This window comes from Pocillopora verrucosa, chromosome 7, assembly GCF_036669915.1.
Source record: "Pocillopora verrucosa isolate sample1 chromosome 7, ASM3666991v2, whole genome shotgun sequence".
NCBI lineage: Eukaryota > Metazoa > Cnidaria > Anthozoa > Scleractinia > Pocilloporidae > Pocillopora > Pocillopora verrucosa.
This window is the reverse complement of record NC_089318.1, coordinates 24629529-24649926: the sequence shown is the minus strand read 5'-3', so window position 1 is coordinate 24649926 and position 20398 is coordinate 24629529. Positions and strand designations below refer to the sequence as shown.

At 41.4% G+C, this 20398-nt stretch overlaps 2 protein-coding genes across 3 annotated transcripts; one reads left to right on the top strand and one right to left on the bottom strand.

Moving 5' to 3' along the window:
- The first annotated feature begins 29 nt into the window (after window positions 1–29).
- LOC131791990 (protein FRG1) lies at window positions 30–3366 on the top strand. Its single transcript, XM_059109351.2, has 3 exons — window positions 30–385; window positions 1205–1424; window positions 1973–3366. The coding sequence occupies exons 1-3, from the start codon at window positions 37–39 to the stop codon at window positions 2184–2186; spliced, it is 783 nt and encodes a 260-aa protein (XP_058965334.1). The 5' UTR covers window positions 30–36; the 3' UTR covers window positions 2187–3366.
- Window positions 2748–20191, bottom strand: LOC131791989 (sacsin-like). Of its 2 annotated transcripts, none has more exons than XM_066169372.1 (4): window positions 20113–20191; window positions 18399–18487; window positions 17477–17741; window positions 2748–17111 (listed from the first exon to the last, which is right to left on the bottom strand). In XM_066169372.1, the coding sequence occupies exons 1-4, from the start codon at window positions 20135–20137 to the stop codon at window positions 4102–4104; spliced, it is 13389 nt and encodes a 4462-aa protein (XP_066025469.1). In that variant the 5' UTR covers window positions 20138–20191; the 3' UTR covers window positions 2748–4101. The 2 variants fall into 2 exon arrangements, with proteins under 2 accessions (XP_066025469.1, XP_058965333.2); XM_059109350.2 differs by lacking the exon at window positions 20113–20191 and adding an exon at window positions 18955–19088.
- Window positions 20192–20398: the final 207 nt, after the last annotated feature.

Genomic DNA, 20398 nt, shown 5'->3' with positions numbered 1-20398 from the left:
ATAAAAAACCTCGCAGGCTCAAACTGTTTTCTCAAAATGGCTGACAATTACAAACAAGTGAAATCTGGGCGTTTAAAACTTAAAGGATTAGACGATAGCTTACGGAAAAAGAAGCACAAGAAGAAGAAGAGGGAAAGAGAGGAAGAGGAGCCAACAGATGTTGATGCGCTCCGTCATGGAGGTTGGAGAAAAGTGGAAAACTTTCGTGAAGTTAGCGGTAACATTGCACTGCAAACTTTCCAGACAACTTATATCGAGGCACTTAACACTGGATTGTTCACAGTTGGTGAACTGAGAGATGATGGTGAAAATTCGCCGGCACCTGTTGAAGTGTTTACAGCTGTTCCACTTTCCGAGAAAAATATTGCCTTAAAATCGGGTTATGGTAAGAAATGATTTAACCTTTTTAATTTTGTAAGCTTACCAGTTACGACATTACAGCTTAGGGGTACTTGGCTCATAGGTACTTGTTCTTGTTTAAATGATACGATTTCAGCTCACAATGCCTTCAGCCAACTTTTACTTTTGTTAAGCTCTACTTGAGACCTTCAACTGTTTATTTTTCTATCTTTTTAAACCAATCTGAGATTTTTATTTATTTGTCTTTTGTTGTCTCAAGTTAAAAATATTACTACATAACATATTTATACATGTACATTTATGCATGTAACGGTAGCAAATCACATGTGAAATTTAATTTTGGTTGAAATTTACAGGTGGTGAGTATCTGAGCTGGCAACAACGTTTTGCTCTTGATAGATTTTCAATACCTTTGTCATTGCAATAATTAATTATTTAACAATGTTTATGTTAATTAAATAATTATTTTCTTCATCATTTCATAACATTCATTGTTACAAACATGCCTACTTGATTTTTATGTGCTTATGTGTACTTCTTTATTAAGCATTCAGTGTTGTTTTCTTGTAGACAGGCCTTCTTTTTAGTATTTAAAGGGTTATATCACCCATGATCCACACTAGTTTAAAGTGTAAAATAGGTTATGGCCATTCAAGTGGATAGATCAGGAAAAAACTTATCCTTTGTCTTGTGATGTTGTCACTTCTGACATGTACTAAAATAAACTCTTAAAGATACCTAGACAAGTGACGGAAGAGAAGAAGTATTTAAATCTAGAAAGTGATAAGGTTAAGAATGAGATATTCTCAGGTTTCACCATCACTGACAATCTTTTGTCATACAGGAAAATATATGTCTGTTGATATGATGGGAAATGTCACTGGAAGATCTGATGCAATTGGTCCTCAGGAACAGTTTGAGTGTGTCTTTGAAGAAGACAAAGTTGCTTTTGAAACATATAATGGCTGCTATTTGTCTGTCAATGAAGATGGGCAACTCTCTGCAAGCAAAAAAACTGTTGGAGAGAAGGAGACATTCCATGTTCGGACCAGTGTTCCAAAAGTGTAAGTGTTACCATAGTTAGTAGAGGAGACTAACTATGGTGTTACTATTTCATAACCCTTTAACTCCCAAGAGCTGATTCTTGATTCTCCCCTCTAGCTACAACATATTTCCTTGTAGTTAGTTACAAGAATTTTAGATGAAGATTAACAACTTCTAGCTGATAAGATTGAGTATTCTCATTACCTGTTGCTGGATAATGTATAGATATCATTGGAAGAAGTTACATACTAATCACTTGTAGGAGTAAAAGGGTTAAGATATGAAAAATAAAAAATAAATACAGTTTAGTCAGTTTAGTTAATATCCATAATTCATCATAATCGGGGCAAAGGGGCAAGTGCTTCTGAGGTTTGATGTAATGCTTACCCCTCAGTTTGACCTCATCATGTTTAGACACTACATGCCTAAGTGAGTTTTGCCTTACATTGCTACTGTATGCCATATCAAAGTTTGATGAGAGGCTGAAAAAAAGATTGTCAGTAACTTGAAATGAGTGACTGTGGATTGATGTTAAAATAATTTGGTATTGCTTCTTCTTTTTCCATAGTAAAGTGTGCACCAGCAGTTTACCTGAGGGAGAAAAAGATCTGCGGAATCATGAAATTAGTTTTGTCAAGAAATTCCAAAGTTTTCAAGACAGGAATTTGCGTCTGAGTGAGGAGGAGAATAGCAGATTGAAAAAAGCAAAAACTGATGGTAAACTTCATGAAGAAATGTTAAACAGGAGAGAAAAGATGAAAGCAGATAGGTATTGTAAATAAATTGACAAAGATCTGAAGTGTCAATCATTGTCAGAGACACATTGATCTAGTGTTACAGTTTGGGGAATACCTTGTAACATGATGCTTGGTATTACAAAGCCTTTTGTACTCATCTTGTGCCCCATTGTTGGGCTGCATCATAACTTTTGCAACATGCATGTAATACTGAACTTGTAAACTTAAAGCTATATAAAGAGTTGCACTTAAGTAGTTTCATTGAAGCAGTCAAGCAGCTTATCAGCTGCCAGAAATGCTTGGAATCACTCATCTTTCAAACTTTTTTTTCACTTTGCTATTTGAGGTACAAATCTACTTGTATAACCAGGATTTTTGCCAATCCTGGCCTAGAGAACTGGCAGAAATCACTTTTTTATGATCTAGTGGAATTAAGTAAATGATATTTTATGTGTAATAGCTGTTTTTATTGATAAGGCTAAGAATTGATGTATTAGTGGTTATGAGTTCCAAAATATTCTTCTCACCACTGTCCACCATAAGTTTAACATTTGGATGTTATTTCCAACAACTTGGTATTGCAATAAGAAACTTTTTCTCAAGATCTTGCAGAAATGCACTTGCCACATACATGGATGATATATTTACAAGCATAGGTCTGGTAAGGTTTTATTGTCTTTGCTATTTAGAGATTCTGGCTTTTTTTCCAGCCCAGTGGGATAGATGGAATACCTGTTTGATTGGGGACCCTGTTCCAAAATAGACTTCTGTTACAAAAGTTGCCTCTTCATAGAAGGAATTAGGTGTAGTTAGTTTTAGTATTCCACTAATCAGATCCTCACAAAGAAATAAAATAGAAAAGAGGTCTAACAAATAACATCAAATTTTTTATTGGAATTCCTAGAAAAATAATTTGCTCCTAAAATAGTTTTCAGCATTACGCACAATACAACAATTAATTTCTTACAAAATGTTTGTCTTTGTAAAATTACTTCTAATCTGTTTCTGCAAAGTCTGATATTTACCTCATAATTTTTGAGAAGCAACCCATCCCTCATCTCTCTGTTCATTGTTAAAAGATAGCTATCAACTGCCTAATGTTACATTTATTATGGTTAAGTTATTCTTACAATTACACTTAATTTATGCCATAGGCTAATTGCTTGTTAGAGGTCACCCCCAAGAAGTGAGGATTTGAAATAAATTTTAAATGATGGGAAAGTTTTTCTATGTTCTTCTTGATTTATAAATTACAGGAAACCAAAGGGAACTGTTCATTGTTGGCCAGTCAGTTGCCACAGTCTTAGCAAGGCTCCTTTGGTACACAATTATTATTTGGTGGTAACAATGTACCAAGAACCCCCAGTTTCTTTTCTGAACTCTCTTTCTTTTCAACTGTGGATCGCTGATGGCTTTTCACCCGTTTCTCTTTCGTTGATTAAGTGCTAATTTTACTTATGCGGTGGTACCTGCAATTACTCTCATTACAAAACTATTAGATCATTAAAACATTTGTTACACATACTATATGTCCAACCTTCCTTTGCATTATTTTCTTATGTTATAAATGCTGAAATTTGGGTGTTAAATTGTAAATAAACTTAATACAAAAATTTAAAGTTATGAAGTAGTGGTGATAAAAATGTAAAATTGTCAGGTCATCACTATCCATTACTATTAATTTCTCTTTTATTCCACAGTCTCACATCAGTGAGAACTAGATGGCCAATGTCTTTTAGTTAGGTCCCAAACTTTCGCTACGTAGGTGTTGAAGCACCTTAGACCCTTAACCTTTTCTTGACGCGAAACCAATTCGTTTTGATGCATCTTACTACTTTGTACAGTAAATGCTTTGGCTCGACTACACCATCCATAATTACTCTTCGTCATGCTATATCTTACAGTCCTCCCTTTCTTCTGAATATTTGGTCTCGACTGAAAGTTTTTGTGGTTCAAACTGTCACACCCTTGTAAAACTATCGTTAACAAAGTCTGTTATTTTCTGCACCAGTAATTCACAAATTTCTAATGCGTCTTGTGCTTGATCGCTCGTAAAAGCTTCCGCAGGGATCGTGTCGCCACGATGAAAATGAGGATATCTAGTTTGCTCGTAATAATTCTTGAGCTTGGCAGCCAGGAGGGCAATATCAGCGGGTGATCCATCTAACTCAGTAATCTCATAGGCAAGATTCAGTACATCGTGTGTTTCTAGTTGTTTCTCAGATATGCCGCAAGCTGCATACAAGGCGCCTTTGAAAACTTTCTCTGTTGCTTGTTGACATAAAAAGCAAACCAACGCAGGGAATTTTGGTTGTTCACTTTCTAGATGTTTTGCTGCGTTTAGGTCTTCTTTGGCTTGTTTCATCCATCGCTTGGCCTCGTTCTTCTGAGGGTTGGTGGACCTCTTCGAATAAGGAGTTCCTTGATGATTTTGTCGTTTAAACGTGTCATAAGTTTGCCTTTCTTGCCGAGCTCGCTGGTTCCACTGGTTGAAGAAATCATGAAAGCTGCTGGCTCCATCTTGTGTTCCCTTTTCCTTAGCATCTCGCAGATTGTCTCTCCAATTAGAAGGAAATAGCTTTTCCATTCTCTCTATTTCGTTAAGCAGGAATTGCATCACATCATTAGCAATGTCAGAGCCTATATTTTTGTCCGGGTGCCATCGGAGGAACAAACGCTTAATGACTTTCCTTCTTTCATTTTCAGGTAACTTCCAAGCCTCCCACAGGGTATCCTTGATTTCTTGTTTCGCCTTTTCAAGACGTTCATTTCGACTCGCTGCCCGGCGCTCTGATTCCTTGGGGTCTCCAGTAAAAATCGATACTTCACGAGAATCCGATAGTTCGGGTTCTGCATTTGGAATTTCAGCGTTTGATCGATCAAACTTGTAAAGATCAAGTACGCTGACTTCCACGAGGCGTGGCTCTCCAATATCAACGCGATATTTGGCTTTGAAGTCAAATCTGCTGGTTTCCATGGATCTCTTACGATTTGGCACTTTCCTCACCACCTTCGCGTACACGTAGAGAGGCTCAGAGTCATCAATTTGACCATCTTCGGTTCTGCGTTCCTTCTCGTAGCCAACTATTTCACCTTGCCGAAAAAAGTATTCGATGTCTTGCCTGAGCAGGTAGTGATACATCACCGGAATCTCAGATCCAAGAACAGGCTCCGTAGTGCGCGCCTCGCTTCCCATGAGATCTTGCGCTACACCGCATCTGTCGAGTGAGGGTAGGATCTCCTCTGGTACCCTACATGCAAGCATTGCTTGAAGGTAGATCTCCTTCTCTATTTGATTATGAATCAAACGATTTACCTGAAAGCAAAGTTGGATGTGGAGGGGATTTTCGTCTGTGCCATGCCTGATGAACAATTCCCACTCACCATTCTGTTCTTCTAAGAAACAGTCTTGGGTTTCTTGGCTATGTTGTAATGGTTTACCAGATTCCAAGTGAATCAAATGAGTGTCAAGTGATGCCATGCAAGTTACACTGAGCGAGCTACAAAGGACTTGTACCTGGTCTTTGACATCTTGAGGCAAATTCGGTGTCTGTCTTTGATGACGGATTACACGTAGAATTCCATTCACCAACTTCGGAGAGAGCAAAACGTTCCGGTATCTGTTTACAAATGGGCAGGGATCTGATCCAATAGTGCTGTCTGCTATGCATCGCTTATCTCTACAGGTAGGATGTATCTCTTCCCGCAGTAAATTCTGAATCGTCTTTGCCCTAAGACGCAAAGGTAGAAGACTGAGAAGGTAAGAGAGGCGGTCTGCAGTGAGTTCTCCTTCCCGACTGATGTCCACAAAGTCACCGGCAAAGTCTCGTGCACGACGTTCAAAGCTGGGACAATCGTGAAAGATCAGCTCATTTGATGGCTTGAGAAAACCTTCTTTGCTAGGTAAAAAGAGTTGGTTCAGTGAAAAAAGACATCTTGTCGCAGCCTCTTCGCTTTTTTCCTTCACTAACAGTGACAGGGTGGTGAAAAATCCATGTGTAGCTTCTCTAGCCACCTTTTTCTCGTTGGGCTCCATATGCTTATCCTCACACACCTCCTTTAGTCTCCCAAGGACATCAGCAAACTGTGATGGTGTTGGTTTCTCATGTGCTCCAAGTCTCTTAAGTACATGCTCAAAATGGCCGTACTCTCGCGGTACTTTATAAAAGTAAGGTGGCATCTCTGTTGTCGTCTCAAACGCTAATTGATTGCCTTCCACAAAAACGCGGCCTTCTTCAACGGGAATGCAAGGTGTTTTCCTGAGAATGTTTCCAATAGCTAGACAAGACTTCGTGCACTTGTCTGACAAAGTGTTACCGGAGCAATTACATTCACCTTTCAAGAAAGTGAACGCCTCGTATATGACATCGTGAAGAAGCTCCCTTTGGTCTTTTGGGGTGTCTTTATGGACATTTCCACTGTGTGCTTTGGTTAGAAGAGCGATGTGATTGATAACTTTGTCCAGTGGAGGGAGAAGTGCAACTCCGAGGTCTTCCAAAACTTGTTTCTCGGCGGTATTTGGAGTGGCCCAGGCTGGAAGGAGAGGAGTGGAGGTCCACGAAATTTTCTGTTGTTCGCATGGTAAAGCTCCGTGGAACTCAGTAAAAGGAGGAATGTCTTCCTTACTTTTACACGCAAATTGAGGCTGCAGGTTTGTCAGTTGTTTAGATGCAGTTTCTGTTGCGACAAACTTTATAGTGGATACGACATGTAGAAAGCTTGGATCATGCAGGTCATCCTGTTGAAACAGACAAGTAACCAATGTTTTAGACACATCGTTCAACTGAGTATCTTGGGACCTGGTCACTGCATCAGACGCTAAGGATTCTGCAAACTGGATAAACTGTTGCTGGGAAACACGGTTCTTAAGTCCAACTTGACGAAGGAATGGGAGCCAGCTTGGAAGGCTGTAATCTCCTGGTGGAAAATCACCAGGAGAGAGCAACTCTGTAAAGACTGGATTCTCAGGATCATAAAAATGGCTGACAGGGACTAGTGTGTCGCTTTTGTCTGGAAAAATACGTGCCTCACACAGGGCATCGAGTAAAATGCTCTTCTCACTGGAACTCTTTACGGTGAATAGGAGAGTATCTTTGATGTAGAGCAGCACTTCCTGAAGGCCTCTCTCTGACATCGCGTCAAGGTTTGGCAATATGTATTTGACGAATACGTCTACTTGTGACAGCTGGCTGATATCGAGAGCCTTGTATAAAGGTTCTATTTCTTGAATCACCTCCAATAGTACACAACTTTCTTTTTCAATGCGCGCTTCGATGTCAGCCAGGGATACACACTGAGGCAGATCGACAACGTACGAGAAGGCATATGAATCGAGACTAACAAATTTCCCATTCAGGGTTTTGTATAGCGGCAGTTTTCTCAGTAGTGATTGGTTACTATAGACGGTAGTGACGTCTTCCTGCAAAAATCGTAGAAGTGTAACGATTTCGCCTTGACCGAGTTCGCATTTGAAGTCATCACCTTTAGATAGGTAGTGTATAACGCTGATAACATCTTGTCTCGAGTATGGCTTCGCCAGATGTGGGGATGCAATGAGTGAAGCCTCATCCTTGTCGACTTTTGGAAGAACTGAAAAATCCAGCTGAGCACTTCCAACCTTACACAGGATTCTCACCAACCTGTCTTCATTGTAAATGCGTGTACTCAAATCCAACACAGTTTTGCTGAGGGACAGAGGAGCTAAGGTGCCATTAGAAGTAGGAATAATCGGCCAGTCTTCAAGTGGTCGAAGAGTCTCGGATGGGTCCTCTTTGTCTTCGAAGCTTGACTGCCTTTCTTTGTATGTCAATATGATTAATTCCCACAGCGTCGTCAACCACTCAACTGATGGTGTGCAACTGTCACTTGGTTCCCATGAGACATGTTTGTCGCCTGCGAACCATTTTGATGGAAGAAGTTGAATCAAATATGGAGCAATAGATATCGTGTCGAAACGTTTAAACACTTTGGACTTCCAAATGTCATTTCTGGTGAAGTTTGAAAACAGCGGGATGAATTCCTTATGAACAAAAAGGTCTTTCTGAGAAGACAGAAGACTGGAAAATGGTGTGAGAAAAACTGGATTTCTTGAATCAAATTCTCTAAGTACTTCGTCTTCAGTTAGCAGAAGGGGCAACCCATCTAACCGTTGGAGGAAGTTGTCATCTCCCATGCAATACTCGATTAATAGCTTCAATTCGCTCGCTTGTTTGAAGGTGGTACCGTTAATAGAGCAGGGAAGCACATCTGTACTATCCCTGTGCTTCGAGATGATAGCCATAACATCCTCGGGACTGACGGTTTTCACCATTGCAGCGGCTTGTTTGAAACTGGTGTAGAGTCTTGGCGGCGCGTAAACTATCGGCACACCTATTTTTAGGAGTAGAGTTTCCAGTTCTGAGTTGGAAAGATCACTGAATAGTGCTTGCTGTTCTTCTCTGTCGCTGCAAGGAGGAACCCACAAGCACGGAAAAAGTGGCTTTGTGCCAAACCTTGAAAAGGTCCGAGGAGAGGTCATGGGCGGTCTGGGCGAAGGTTGGTCTCGCAAGATAGGTAATACCGGCTGATTGGAACTCGCTAGAAGTCTGTACACTGTTAAAACAATGCTTTTCCACTCTGAGTGAACACCATCTGAATCCGGAAAGATGCTGTGATACCATTTCAAACCATTTTTAGCCTCTGTGATATCGTTAAAGTACCATGGGTCTCCCTTTGAAATTCCAGGTATGCATGTTCTTGCACTTACGATAAGTTCTGCATAGGCAGGAGCTAAAACATTATTTTTGATGAAATTGTTCCACTGAGCTCTCGGTCCTTGAACTCCATCGTCTTTCCAAAGATTTCTTCTAGAATTATCCAGTATAAATTGGCCGTTAAGGTGAACTGGAAGGCCTGTCTCAACCGGCAATGGTAGGAAGCAAAACGCTCGATGAATTTTGTTCTTTTGACTTGGATTTTGTAAGCTGTCGGAACGTCTTCGTCGTGGCGAGAGACTTTCATTTGTGGTCACACAGGCTGCCACAGCTGCTTGAGGAAGAAGACCATTCTTGCTTCCTTCGGGAATTAATTTCTTTTCACCATGCAGACGAGAACCAAGGCATCGATGAATGAGCCAATTATCTTGTCTTCCTAATGTGTCTTGAATGGTTTTGGTGTAGGTAATTCCAAACCATGGAATACAGCTGGTACTCAACTCTAAGCTCCGCTTGATTTCTACGTCGAGAGCTTGGATCTTTGGAATGTCAGTGTTTGGAATTGTTGCAGAAGCCTCGTACCGCCGAACCAACTTATTGTTTTCAATCCTTGAAATGCTCACTCTGGTGACATTTCGAAGGAATAATAACGTTTCTCGGATTTCGCTTTCAAAAATGGTAAGCAGTTGGTCAATTTCGGAGTTGCTAAAAGCCTTGGAGGAAATTTCTGACTGTTTAGCGGACAAATCGTTTCTAATTGGCAGGCGGAACATCGTAGATTCTTTCAAATGAAAGAACTCCTCTAAATAACAGGGTCTCACGTCAGCAAAGTGTTCCCAAAATTCGTCATCAAGGGGGTCAAATCGACGTCCGGGAAACTCCAGTGTTGCATCAGGCGCATATCGGGCGTGTGGATCGAGAACGCACAATGTTTCGGCGTTTGTGATGAAGCTTGGGCAATCGGTCACGTGGTATACTGCATTAAAACCGATACCATACTTTCCTGTCTTCTCAGGGCTGCCAGTCTTGCTTCCTATACCAAGCTTTTGTATCCCCTCAAAGTCTTTTTCTGTGAAGGGACAGTCATTGTAAATACAAAGTGCTGGTCCCTGGAGGTCTTTCCATTGTTCCGACAAAACACGAGTAGTACCATGTTGACGCGGATCATGTATAAAATGAACTTCTGTGGCCCCTGCATCTTCTGCATTTTGAATAATCTCTTTAAGTATTCCAACATCACACGGATAAGCTTCCAGTACTCTTTTTAGTCGATCTGTTAGGCGTTCACTCTGACCAAAGGGCTTTCCTATACGATGAGAATACTTGTCCAGCTTTTGTTCTCGCATAGTTTGAGCTCCTAACCTGTGGGCTAACATTGCGGAAATATCACTGTGAATACATTTCGTTTGCCCACAGGAGTCCAGCCAAGGTGTGTCGTTGATTGTTAGTTCTCCTACAGGCGTGAGCACCAAATCCACATCTGGTAAGGGGAGCTGACCGCAATAAGAACTCAGAGCATCTTCATCCATCGAGGCAATATCTTCCAAGAACGATTTTACAGTCCTAAACTCTTGAATCGTGAGAGGTTCGCCATCTTTTCTCTCAGCAAGAACAAATAATGCATCGACCATGTCCTCACCGGAAAACGATTCTCTGACTCCAAGTGCTCTAAAGAGATCTTTGAATTTTATGGTGTAGTCATCGGGAAGGCAATAAAGAAAAGGATCCCCATGACTTTTCCATGAAAAGGCAACTTGATCAGAAGTTACAAACTTGCCTTCCACAAATATCCATGGCTTTCCACGGAGAAGGTTTTGAATAACTTGCTTGTCTGAGGTGTTTAATCTCTCTTGTAGGAACTGGTAAACGGCAGTGGAAACCCTCCTGGCACATTCTCTGCTGGCCGCATCATGCGCAACGAGACCTTGTACAGCGGAGTGGAGTTGCAGAAGGACATCATTGACAGTCAGACGCTGATCACCAAGCCTTAACAGCTTAGAGACATCTTTGCTCACACGGTCACATCCGGTCTCTGAAGATTCGTCTAAGATTGGGAGTACCGCTCCTATTAAATATGTGGAGTCATCACGTCGTAGCTCTCTGGCTGAAAACAATTTTTTCGCACTTCCCTCTGATCCCTTCCACTGCAGGTGATACCCTGTTGGTCTATCCATAGCAGGAAGAAAACAAATTTCTGACAATTGTTTCCTTTGTTGAGTTCCTGGTGGAGATAGCTTGCTTGAGCTGTCATTCAAATATTTGATTAAGTTCCTCGACATCGGCAGAGCTTTTTCATAATTAACAGTGGCTAACGTTGCAATGAACGTGGCTCTCTCGCAGATTCTTTCCCACGGCAATAAGGCCTCTACCATCCCAAGGTTTCTCAAGGCAACGAGTCGTTCTGCTCTTAGGAAACCTGAGCCAGTTGGGAAGATATGCTCCTCTTCAAGAAATAAGCTGCTAGCAGCTCCAGTAGGGTCAATCAGTTCACCGGGCCGAGACCTATGGTAACCATCTGGTGATGTTGGGATACATCGATATCCTCGCAAGATTTTCTCGTACTTGTACGATCCTCTAAGGTATTCATCCATAACATGACATGTTATTGGATCCTTCAGACTGTTCGGCAACCTGTCAATTGCCGGAAAAAAGATGTCGCAAACAAATTTGTCCATGGTAACAGTTTGTGCAGCAATTTCTTGTGTAGCACTTCTTTCAAAGCCGTTCGTAGCAAATTTTGGCAGTTGAATTACGTTGAAGCCGCATGTGCGCATTATTGGAGAACTCTCCGGTAACCGTGAGACATTCTCTTCTAAAAAGACGCAATCTTTGAACGATACCCATTGTGACTGACTTCTCAAAAGAGTTCCTGTACTATTTACTATATTCTGATAAATAGTACAGGCAAAATTTACCCAAGTCTTGGAGGGAGCTTTTTCTGGGTCCGGCCAAAGGATGTCAAATGGAAATTCCACCATCTTTCCCTGTCTCTGTAGACTAACAATTTCTACCAGGAGTTGAACGTAAGCCTTTGAAGCGGCGTCTTCAAGGAGACTTTGGTTCCAAAGTACTTCAATCGGTTTTCTTGACGGTGGACTCTCTTTCGTATCTTCCCATAAACTACGGCGATTTGTCGTCACAGCAAAGTAGCCGTTTACGTGAACTGGAAAACCTGTTTCTACTCCCAGAGGTAGACCAAGGAATACTTCTCCCACTGTTTTCTTAGGGCTCCATCGCTTAGCTTCGTCGTTGTCTGATAGTAGGGCAGCGACTTCAGCTTTAGGCAACAAGCCATTTAGTTTTCCATCTTCTGTGTTGGCCATCTCGAGCGATTTTCTTTCACCGTAACATGACGTGATCAACCAAACTTCAGTGTTTCGTTGGTTTCTTGAGGACTGTAATGAACTATTTGGGAAGGCTTGAAATTTCATAAACACTACTCTAGAGGAGTCGACAAGGTGTTGGTGTTGGTGCCGTTCAAAGACCCAGCTGCCATTAAGATCGCTTTCGCGGATTCCTTGGTTATTGTTTTTCTCTGACGTCAGCCTGTCTGCTGGGATGCCTGTTGACGGCAACGTCAACAATATGTCCTTTTCCACCTCAAACACTGCATTGGGTAAGGATGGGTTCTGATCGTACGCTATTTGAAAGAAACTTATCTTGCAAACACTCTGTAGAAAGAGCAACATCTTTGATGCGTTTTCCTGAAATGCTGAAATCAATTGGGTGAACTGCTCCTCGTTATAGAACTTGTTGCAAATCTCGCTGTCACTGGCCTGTCTCATGGTTCTTAAAGGAAACCTGAATAGGGTTCCGTCATAAAAAAATGACCGATCATTCTTATCAATTGTGCATCCAAAGACTCCTTGATAAGGCTTAAACTGATCAGAGAACGCACTCAGTGCCACTGCATTGTTCCTAAGATTCAAACGAATGCCGGGACGAGATTTGTCCTTGATGAGATCTCCTAAATGAGTTGTTTCTGGGTCAAAAAAGGCAATGAACTCACGGCTGATGAAACTAGGAAGGTCAGTTATATTGTAAGCAGTACAAAATCCAATTCCGAAACGACCTAGCTTGTCTTTATTCCCTATCTTGGTAGCTCCTGCCAGTTTGTTTATATTCTCGAAGTCTTTATCTGTAAAGAGGGCGTCGTTGTAAATCCACAGGGCTGGCCCTTGCATCTCGGCCATACCAGGTGCCAGTAGCTTCTCTGCACTGCTGTACCTCCAGTCAAGAAGGAACTTGACCTCTGTTGCTCCTGCATCGTCTGCGTTCTGAATCAACTCTTTGAAAGTCGCCATCTCGTCGTTGTGATCCTTAAGGATGTTTCTTAATCTTGTTGTTACTGGTTCATACGGTCCACTCTGCTGAAATCCAAGGGGCTCCGTTACTGCCAATTTCCTACTTAACGGGGGTGTTCCAAGAAGCCGAGCAGTTTCAGTTGAAATGGTTTTGTGCACTATGAAGGCAACTTCGGAAATACTGGTATCACTCTTTCCTAGTCTCAACCACTCTGCATCGCAATAGCTCACATCAGTGGATGGCTGAAGAATGAGTCTGTCTTCCTCAGCTTGGATGGGTACTAAAACTCTCTTGCGGATGTCAGAGGAAAGGCGAGATCCGTCCTTGGTCAAAAAGTCTAGGATGTCACGAGACAGACGGAGATCACGTTTCACTTCCTCTAAGGGACGCTTTTTCTCCAAGTGCCAATCTCGAATCATGTGCAGGACCTCTAGGGCTGATGTGGCATTGAAAGTGTCTAACACACCACAACGTTTGAAAAAGGAAGAGTAGCCTTGGAAATCTTCAGATAAGACAAATATGTAGGGTCTTAAATCCAAGGCACACTCGCTTCTCATAGCAACACAGGTAGGTTTAGCAAACCCTGAACCATGCCATATCCATGGCAGAAATGAATGCTCTTTGAGAACTAATACTGCTTCGGCTGTCACAATTTCGCTGGACAGATGATTGTAGATATCCTTCAGCATTCCCTGGAACTTCAGTAACTCAATTTCAGATGTTTTGTGTACTTGTTGCTGCCAAGTAGTTATGGCACCTTTCAGTTGCTCTAGAACATAGGAAATTGGAGGAGGAAAAGACCATCCAAAAGCCTTTTTAAGCTTGTCGTCCAGACTTCCGCGAAGAATCGGCATAGATGAACCAATGATATTTACCATGTCCGCATCTCTCATATCTTTAGGAGGGTAGAGTCTTCTCGCTACGCCAAACCAGGCCATGCATTGTGGGTATTTACTTAGGGGTTCTTTGGACGCGGGTAGCCAGGGTAAGCTTGACAGAACGCTGCCCAAAGGTACTTTCTTTGCGGACCCAGAGCTTTCTTCCAACAAGACCTCGTTCTCAACCAGGTACGCATTATCATTCAGGAACTGAAGCAATGCCTCGGCTCTTTTGAGAGCAGACTGTTCAGGAGCTGCCGTGATTTGCTTTGCGATCAAAAGAATATCTTTGGCTTCTAAGGAACGACTTCGCCGCAGGCCCAAGAACACTCGAAGCAAGCTTAGTGCATGAGCTTTGGCAAACTCTGAAGCAGGAAATACGTCGGGTTCGCCTTGAAATAGTTTCTGAATGATTTCATCTTCCGGGTCGTATAACTCAGAAGGTGCTTTGAGGGACCCGTTCGCAATCGGAACAAACCGCACATTCTTGAGATGATCCGGGAAAGTTTTGTTGTCGCTCGATAGAGCGGGAAGTCTCTGTATCACCCAAAACATCAGGTTAGAGACTTCCTCTCGAGTGTAGAATCCTCCACTTTCTATGTAAGGAAATATCTTGTCAATCAAAAAGTCGGAAGTGCTTAGAATTCGAACGGGAAGTCGCCGCAGTAGCTGGTACGAGTCATCATCAGTGGCAGAAAGTATCTCATGTGAGCAGTGAATCTTTGTACTCGATGGTAGATGTAACCGAGGCGGGGCAACATCAAGTTTTGTTCCTGATAAGGGTCCTACTGGCTGAACTGCTGTGAAGGTCGTCCCATCCATTGCCTGAAAGATTGGCAACGTCATTAAGGCTACCACTTCATCATCAGTAGGATTTCTTAGACTGGACAAGAATGCTCTGATGGCCACTTTTTCTTCAATAGTACAGCTGGCGAGATTGTCATTCCCTGGTTCATTCATGACCGTTGCTAGAACTTTTAGTACACCTGAGGAAGTTGGCGGCTCGATGTAGTGTTTTAAGGCAGCGTGGTCACAGAATGGGGGGAGGTGAGGAAGAACGATGCAACCTGCCTTTTGAAGTGCACTCACCACGTTCCGCGGTAAAGATGCGAAATAGGATGAACTCTGAATCAGGCAGTGGTCCTTTTTCAGTCTGATAAGATATCGTTTCTCGGACCTTCCGTCCACTAAGGGGATGAGAGGAATTCCTTCGAAAGGAGTGAGATCTTTGGGAAATTCTGTTTTGAGCCAAGACCATAGACCACGTAGCCATAAATCATCAGGTAAGGATTCATCTTTAGGATCCCAAGACACAACTGTGGAACTGATCCCCCAAGCTTTAGGTATGCTTTCGCGAACCAGCTTTGGCACGAGAGAGGGTGATAGGTTTACTAGCTGTGTGGGCCCCAAGCGCTTACTTTCCATTTCCCCTGCCAGAGAACGTAATATGTCAAGTACACCTTTTTCGATGTTTTCATCCAAGAATCTCCCATTGCTCCCGGGAATGAGACTTCGTGGGTGGTTTCGAGACCCAATGAGTACACAGTTATCTGGATTATAATCATGAACGTCAGTTCGAAAATCTCTAAAGGTGTCATTAGCAATAGGCAATAGGGAAAGACCAGCCAAGTCCGTGAAGTTACGATCCATCAGAATGAATTCTAAGAGACACAATTTCTCATTTCTGGTAAGGTGCTCTAAAGACATTTTTCCAAGTCTTTCTGACACCTTACGATCTTCGCTGCCTACTCCCTTGAGTCCGTGGATGCAAGAGGTTTCAATGGAAGGGCTTCGAGGGGACTCTTTGGTATTCTCTCTGTTCTGGAGCGCGGAACGATCCCCCCTTAGCACGGCACGTACATATGAGGGCGTAATGTCTTTAGGCCTCCTCACTTGATGTTCTGCATATTCTTCGACGGCCTTTATTGCCTGCCGCGGAAGGAATATTACTGGCTCGTTCGCCTGAAGAAGTATGTCCACTACAACCTCACGAACCTCGTCACGAACCTTCTTCGGAGAAAATTCCATACGGTCCAAAATTCCCTCTTCTAAAGAAATCCATCTTCCGCCAAGAGATGGGGTCCAAAAGACCGCTTGATCAGCCAGAGCTGCGAAGAAAGGCTTTAATAGAGCTTTCCACTGGCCTTGAACAGAATCAATATCTGGCCAAACGTTGTCAACTATAGGAAGAAAATCTTGACCAGGGGTCTGCGATCGAGTGAGTGCAACGACCAGGCTAGCATAAGCTTTACTCAAGACCTCGCGGGTGAGACAGATGTTCCATTCTGCTGCTTCATCGCTTTGGCTTTCCGTACCGGGCCACTTCAGATTTCTACGATTATCCGTAAGACCAAAGGCACCATGGACATGAACAGGAAGACCTGACTTGCATTCGGAGTCGGCAGGTAAGGGAAGATAACAAAAGACGCGACCATTTACCTTATTGGTATTCCCATCAGGTGTATCCAGTGATGCTGCAACTCCGGCCCATGGAACAATGCCAAGAGATGAAGAAAGCTCAGCCATATGCATGCTTTCATGTCCAACCCTATTTAAGACCATGAACTTGAATTGTTGTTGAGAATTTTCGGGCCGGTTAATCTCTATTACCGTCTCGTAACTCATTTCAAAGGGTCTGGATAGAAAACCAGAGGCCTCTTCGACGAATTTGCACTTCAACTCCTTAACTGTTTCTCGAAACTCCTCCTTCACTTGGACAGAAAAAATCATCTTTTCTTTCCCAGTCCAGCTGGTTTCGTAGATACTTACAATTTCTACATTCTTTAGAAAAAGCAAAATTACAGGAGCTTCTTCTATGAACGATTCAAAAAGATTATTGATTTTTCCTGCTGTGTAGGGCTTGATCGAAATCTTAGATGGCCATTTTCTCAAAGGGAGACGAAATAGAGTCCCTTCAAAAAATCCAGAGGAGATTTTGCAACTCAGGACGTCTTCGTAAGGCGAAAACTGATCTCGGTACTGATATGTTAGGGGCTCTCGAATATCGAACCTCCTACCAGTTTCTCCAGCCCCAAAATATGTCTCTTGAGGATCGAGAAAAGCAACGTGATGGCCACTGACAACACTTGGTAAATCTAAGGAGAACAAATATTGCAATTTAGTATTTGCAAGCAAAGCACGTTGGTCCTACACTAGGAAATGCAATATGCTTTACAGAGAAAAAGCTGAAACCATTTTTAACTCATCAAGGGTAAGGGATACAATAGCGCTGTCAGGTTATAGGAGCAGGTTAATCGAGGATTACTTTTCACCGTTATCGTCATAAGTTTAAATTCAGAATGAAATCCTGGTTTCTTGATTGGTAACAGTATAGGAAATTTAAATGGTGGCAAGTTTTAGTGTCGTATTTAAATGTTTTTCTTCTCTGAGCAAGACTCTCTGACACTTAGGTTTTGTTTTGTTAAGTTTAGGACCCTTGTTATCTCTTTGCCAGCCATACCTGTCACGTGATAAACTGAGTTGAACCCAACCCCAAAGCGACCTGCTGCCACTGGGTCTTTTTTCTTGGATCCCTGCATTATGCTCTCAATTCCAGTCCAGTCTTTTTGTTTAAAGAGGGCATTGTTGTAAACGTATAGAGCTGGGCCTTGGAATTTGGACAAACCCACATTGATAAGGGTAGATGTCCCAAATGCATTGTCACGTGAATCAAACAAAAGTTTCACTTCAGTTGCGCCTGCGTCGTCAGCATTTTGAATCAGTTCCTAGAAGACAAATTCAGAGTATTAACGGAGCAAGTAGACTTCCTCACCTTGAAGACTCTGCTCTAGCCTACTTTAATAAATCATTATTTATCGACATTAAAGAGGCATATAGAGGAAACTAATTTGTAATCTGCCTTCGAGTAACATCGCTCAGCTCGTGCGTAAGACTTACACATATCCACTGGAAAATTCTTTGTAATCGTTACTCAGAGACAAAAAAATGAATGTCTTACGTTCGTTTTAGTCTATTGATAGCCATGTCTATGTTGGTAGAGTATAGCGTCTGAGGTGTGTCCTTTTTAAGAATTGTTTTATTACGTTGTGATCGTTCTTTTTTGTAGGTAACTGAAGGCTTAAATGTACTTCACTTATAGACTTTACTTCATATCAATGGCATACGATAACACATTGTCACTTATAATGAGGCCACATTTCCACAAAAGTTTGACATCTTTTACCGAACGAGCATTCAAATATTCTTGATTGTTCGCAATGTAACTATCCTTACCACTTAATTATTTCGAACGAACATCGATTTTAATGACTGCGTGCATATTTGCCACCGGTATCAACGGTAACTAATTACCATATCGATACATATCTTGAAGTTGTTCGTTGATAAAATGAAATTATTTTTTATCTTTCAAAAGTACTTACTTTTAGTATCTGTCCACCATCTGGATATCCTTCAAGGACTCGTTTAAGGACGACGGTGAGAGAAGGTCTTCTTTGACCGTAAGATTGCCCTGTAAACAACAACATAATGCTTGTCGTTCATTGCACTTTTTCAACATGGCGGAGGAATACTTGAACGTGTTGTCGTATAACGGATACAAATCATAACAGATCACTGATTTGTTGACTTCTACCTTTTGGACCGCTAAGAAAACAGATATTAAAGGCCTTTTAACGAAGCGAAAGTAGTTCGAGATAGAGCCTTAAACCAATTGCGGTCAAAATCGATCGAGTGAAGAAAATTTCCCTGATTCTAAACTTAAAATGCTAATAACATTTGGTGAAAACAGAAGGACATGCAAAGCTTACATGGAGACTATTTTTCATATGTGCGGAAGATTTAGTTACAAGAAATTATGAAATTCATTACACTTTTTGTCGACGGAATCTAGACTCACAAATGAGGTATGGATCCATCTACTGGTTCCGAACATGCGAAACGCCTGCAATGTTTTGTCATGGTAAACAATTCACTTACTTCGAGTTCTACGTGACTGCGACATCCCTCGGTAAACTAACCTACGATTATTGTTTGTTTCTCAGCCGTGCGAGCAAATGTTCTGAAGTGGCATGTTCCAGATAACGGAGCAGTGTTCGCTTCACCAATCATGGTGAACTTTGGATAAATATTTGTGGTGTTTAGAGCTTGGTTTGAAATGCCAGTCGTTCGTTAACCCCTATTTTTGATTGGTTGTTTACCTTCCGTGTCATAAATAATGAATATCTGACAACAGAGAATTTTAATTCAAACAGTTTAACCGCGTTCTGCCAATATTCATCAATTTGGATCTTGGAATTTTTGCTTTTCCCCTAAGATTGACAATGCTGAGCAAAATTAAGCGGGTCTACTTCAAATTTTCCTTTAAACTTTAAAGCACTGTTACGTATTAAACGCCATAACGAGTATTTTCCTTGAACAATAGAATGAAAGCCTAAATGAAGACTTTTTTTTAATAATTTACTCAACCTTCTATGAAAAACTAAGACTTCATTGTTTTGTAAACCAGAAGAATTAATTTTACTATCAAAAATATATTTTTGGAATTCAATGTTGATCATTGCAGCTCTGAAAATAGCCAAAGGCGATTTCAACCCAATTAAAAGTGAGTAACATAGTACGATAAATTCTAGAAGGACCCAGATTTTGCATCAGTAACCTTAGATTAAAAGGTGCCACAGAATACACTGAAATTGCATGTTAAAAGCAGTAGCATGAAGATTGTGAGATATTTTAAAGCAAGTTAGTGCTTTAAAGGCACGACTTGATCTTTCGTAGAAAAGTTTCGGAAAAGCATTTTAGTCCATGGTTAACTCTAATTTGATGAGGGCTTTAATTCACGATCGCGCACCTAATGAAAGTGTCAATTGAAAATGTAAATTAACTTTCAATAGTTACAGTTTGAATCACACTAATTTTTTCGTTGATTGACCGCAACTCGCAGAATATTCAAGATTTCGAGAATGAACGAGATCGCTTTTGGGATAATTACAGGTTTGATTCGAGAGAAGATCGAAAGTTCTCAAGAAAATTAAGTGCATCAGATCACTGAACGCAGAATAATAGTAATAATAATAACAACAACAATAGGAATATCATTCTTGCCGAAAGCATGCAGAATTAAAATTTTGAAATTACCTATGACATTTGAGTCTCCGTCCATCACTCTAACGGGCCTCTAACATGAAGTCTTCTCATCCACTGATTCAGTGAACTCGTTACAAAGGTTGATCTAAATGGAAAGATGACAGCACTACGTTAGCCTGTTGGGAATAACTAACATCTGTACTTTTTGTTGAGTGTTAACTCTTGAGATCAGACGGCCGCATCTGAAATGTTTTCTCCTCGAGAAAAACCCTAAAACTCTGCAAGAGTTTGTTTTGGTTTGCTTGTCGATTTGAATTTATCGTAGTGCATACGACAC

What these genes read in the sequence shown, in the direction of transcription:
- LOC131791990 (XM_059109351.2), top strand. Translation starts at nt 37, where the DNA reads ATGGCTGACAATTACAAACAAGTGAAATCTGGGCGTTTAAAACTTAAA. An exon ending in TGCCTTAAAATCGGGTTATG is followed by an intron (nt 386 to 1,204) that starts GTAAGAAATGAT and finishes TTTGTCATACAG; the next exon opens with GAAAATATATGTCTGTTGAT. An exon ending in CGGACCAGTGTTCCAAAAGT is followed by an intron (nt 1,425 to 1,972) that starts GTAAGTGTTACC and finishes CTTTTTCCATAG; the next exon opens with TAAAGTGTGCACCAGCAGTT.
- LOC131791989 (XM_066169372.1), bottom strand. Translation starts at nt 20,137, where the DNA reads ATGGACGGAGACTCAAATGTCATAG. An exon ending in CGGAGACTCAAATGTCATAG is followed by an intron (nt 18,488 to 20,112) that starts GTAATTTCAAAA and finishes TGTTGTTTACAG; the next exon opens with GGCAATCTTACGGTCAAAGA. An exon ending in ATGGTGGACAGATACTAAAA is followed by an intron (nt 17,742 to 18,398) that starts GTAAGTACTTTT and finishes TTTGTCTTCTAG; the next exon opens with GAACTGATTCAAAATGCTGA.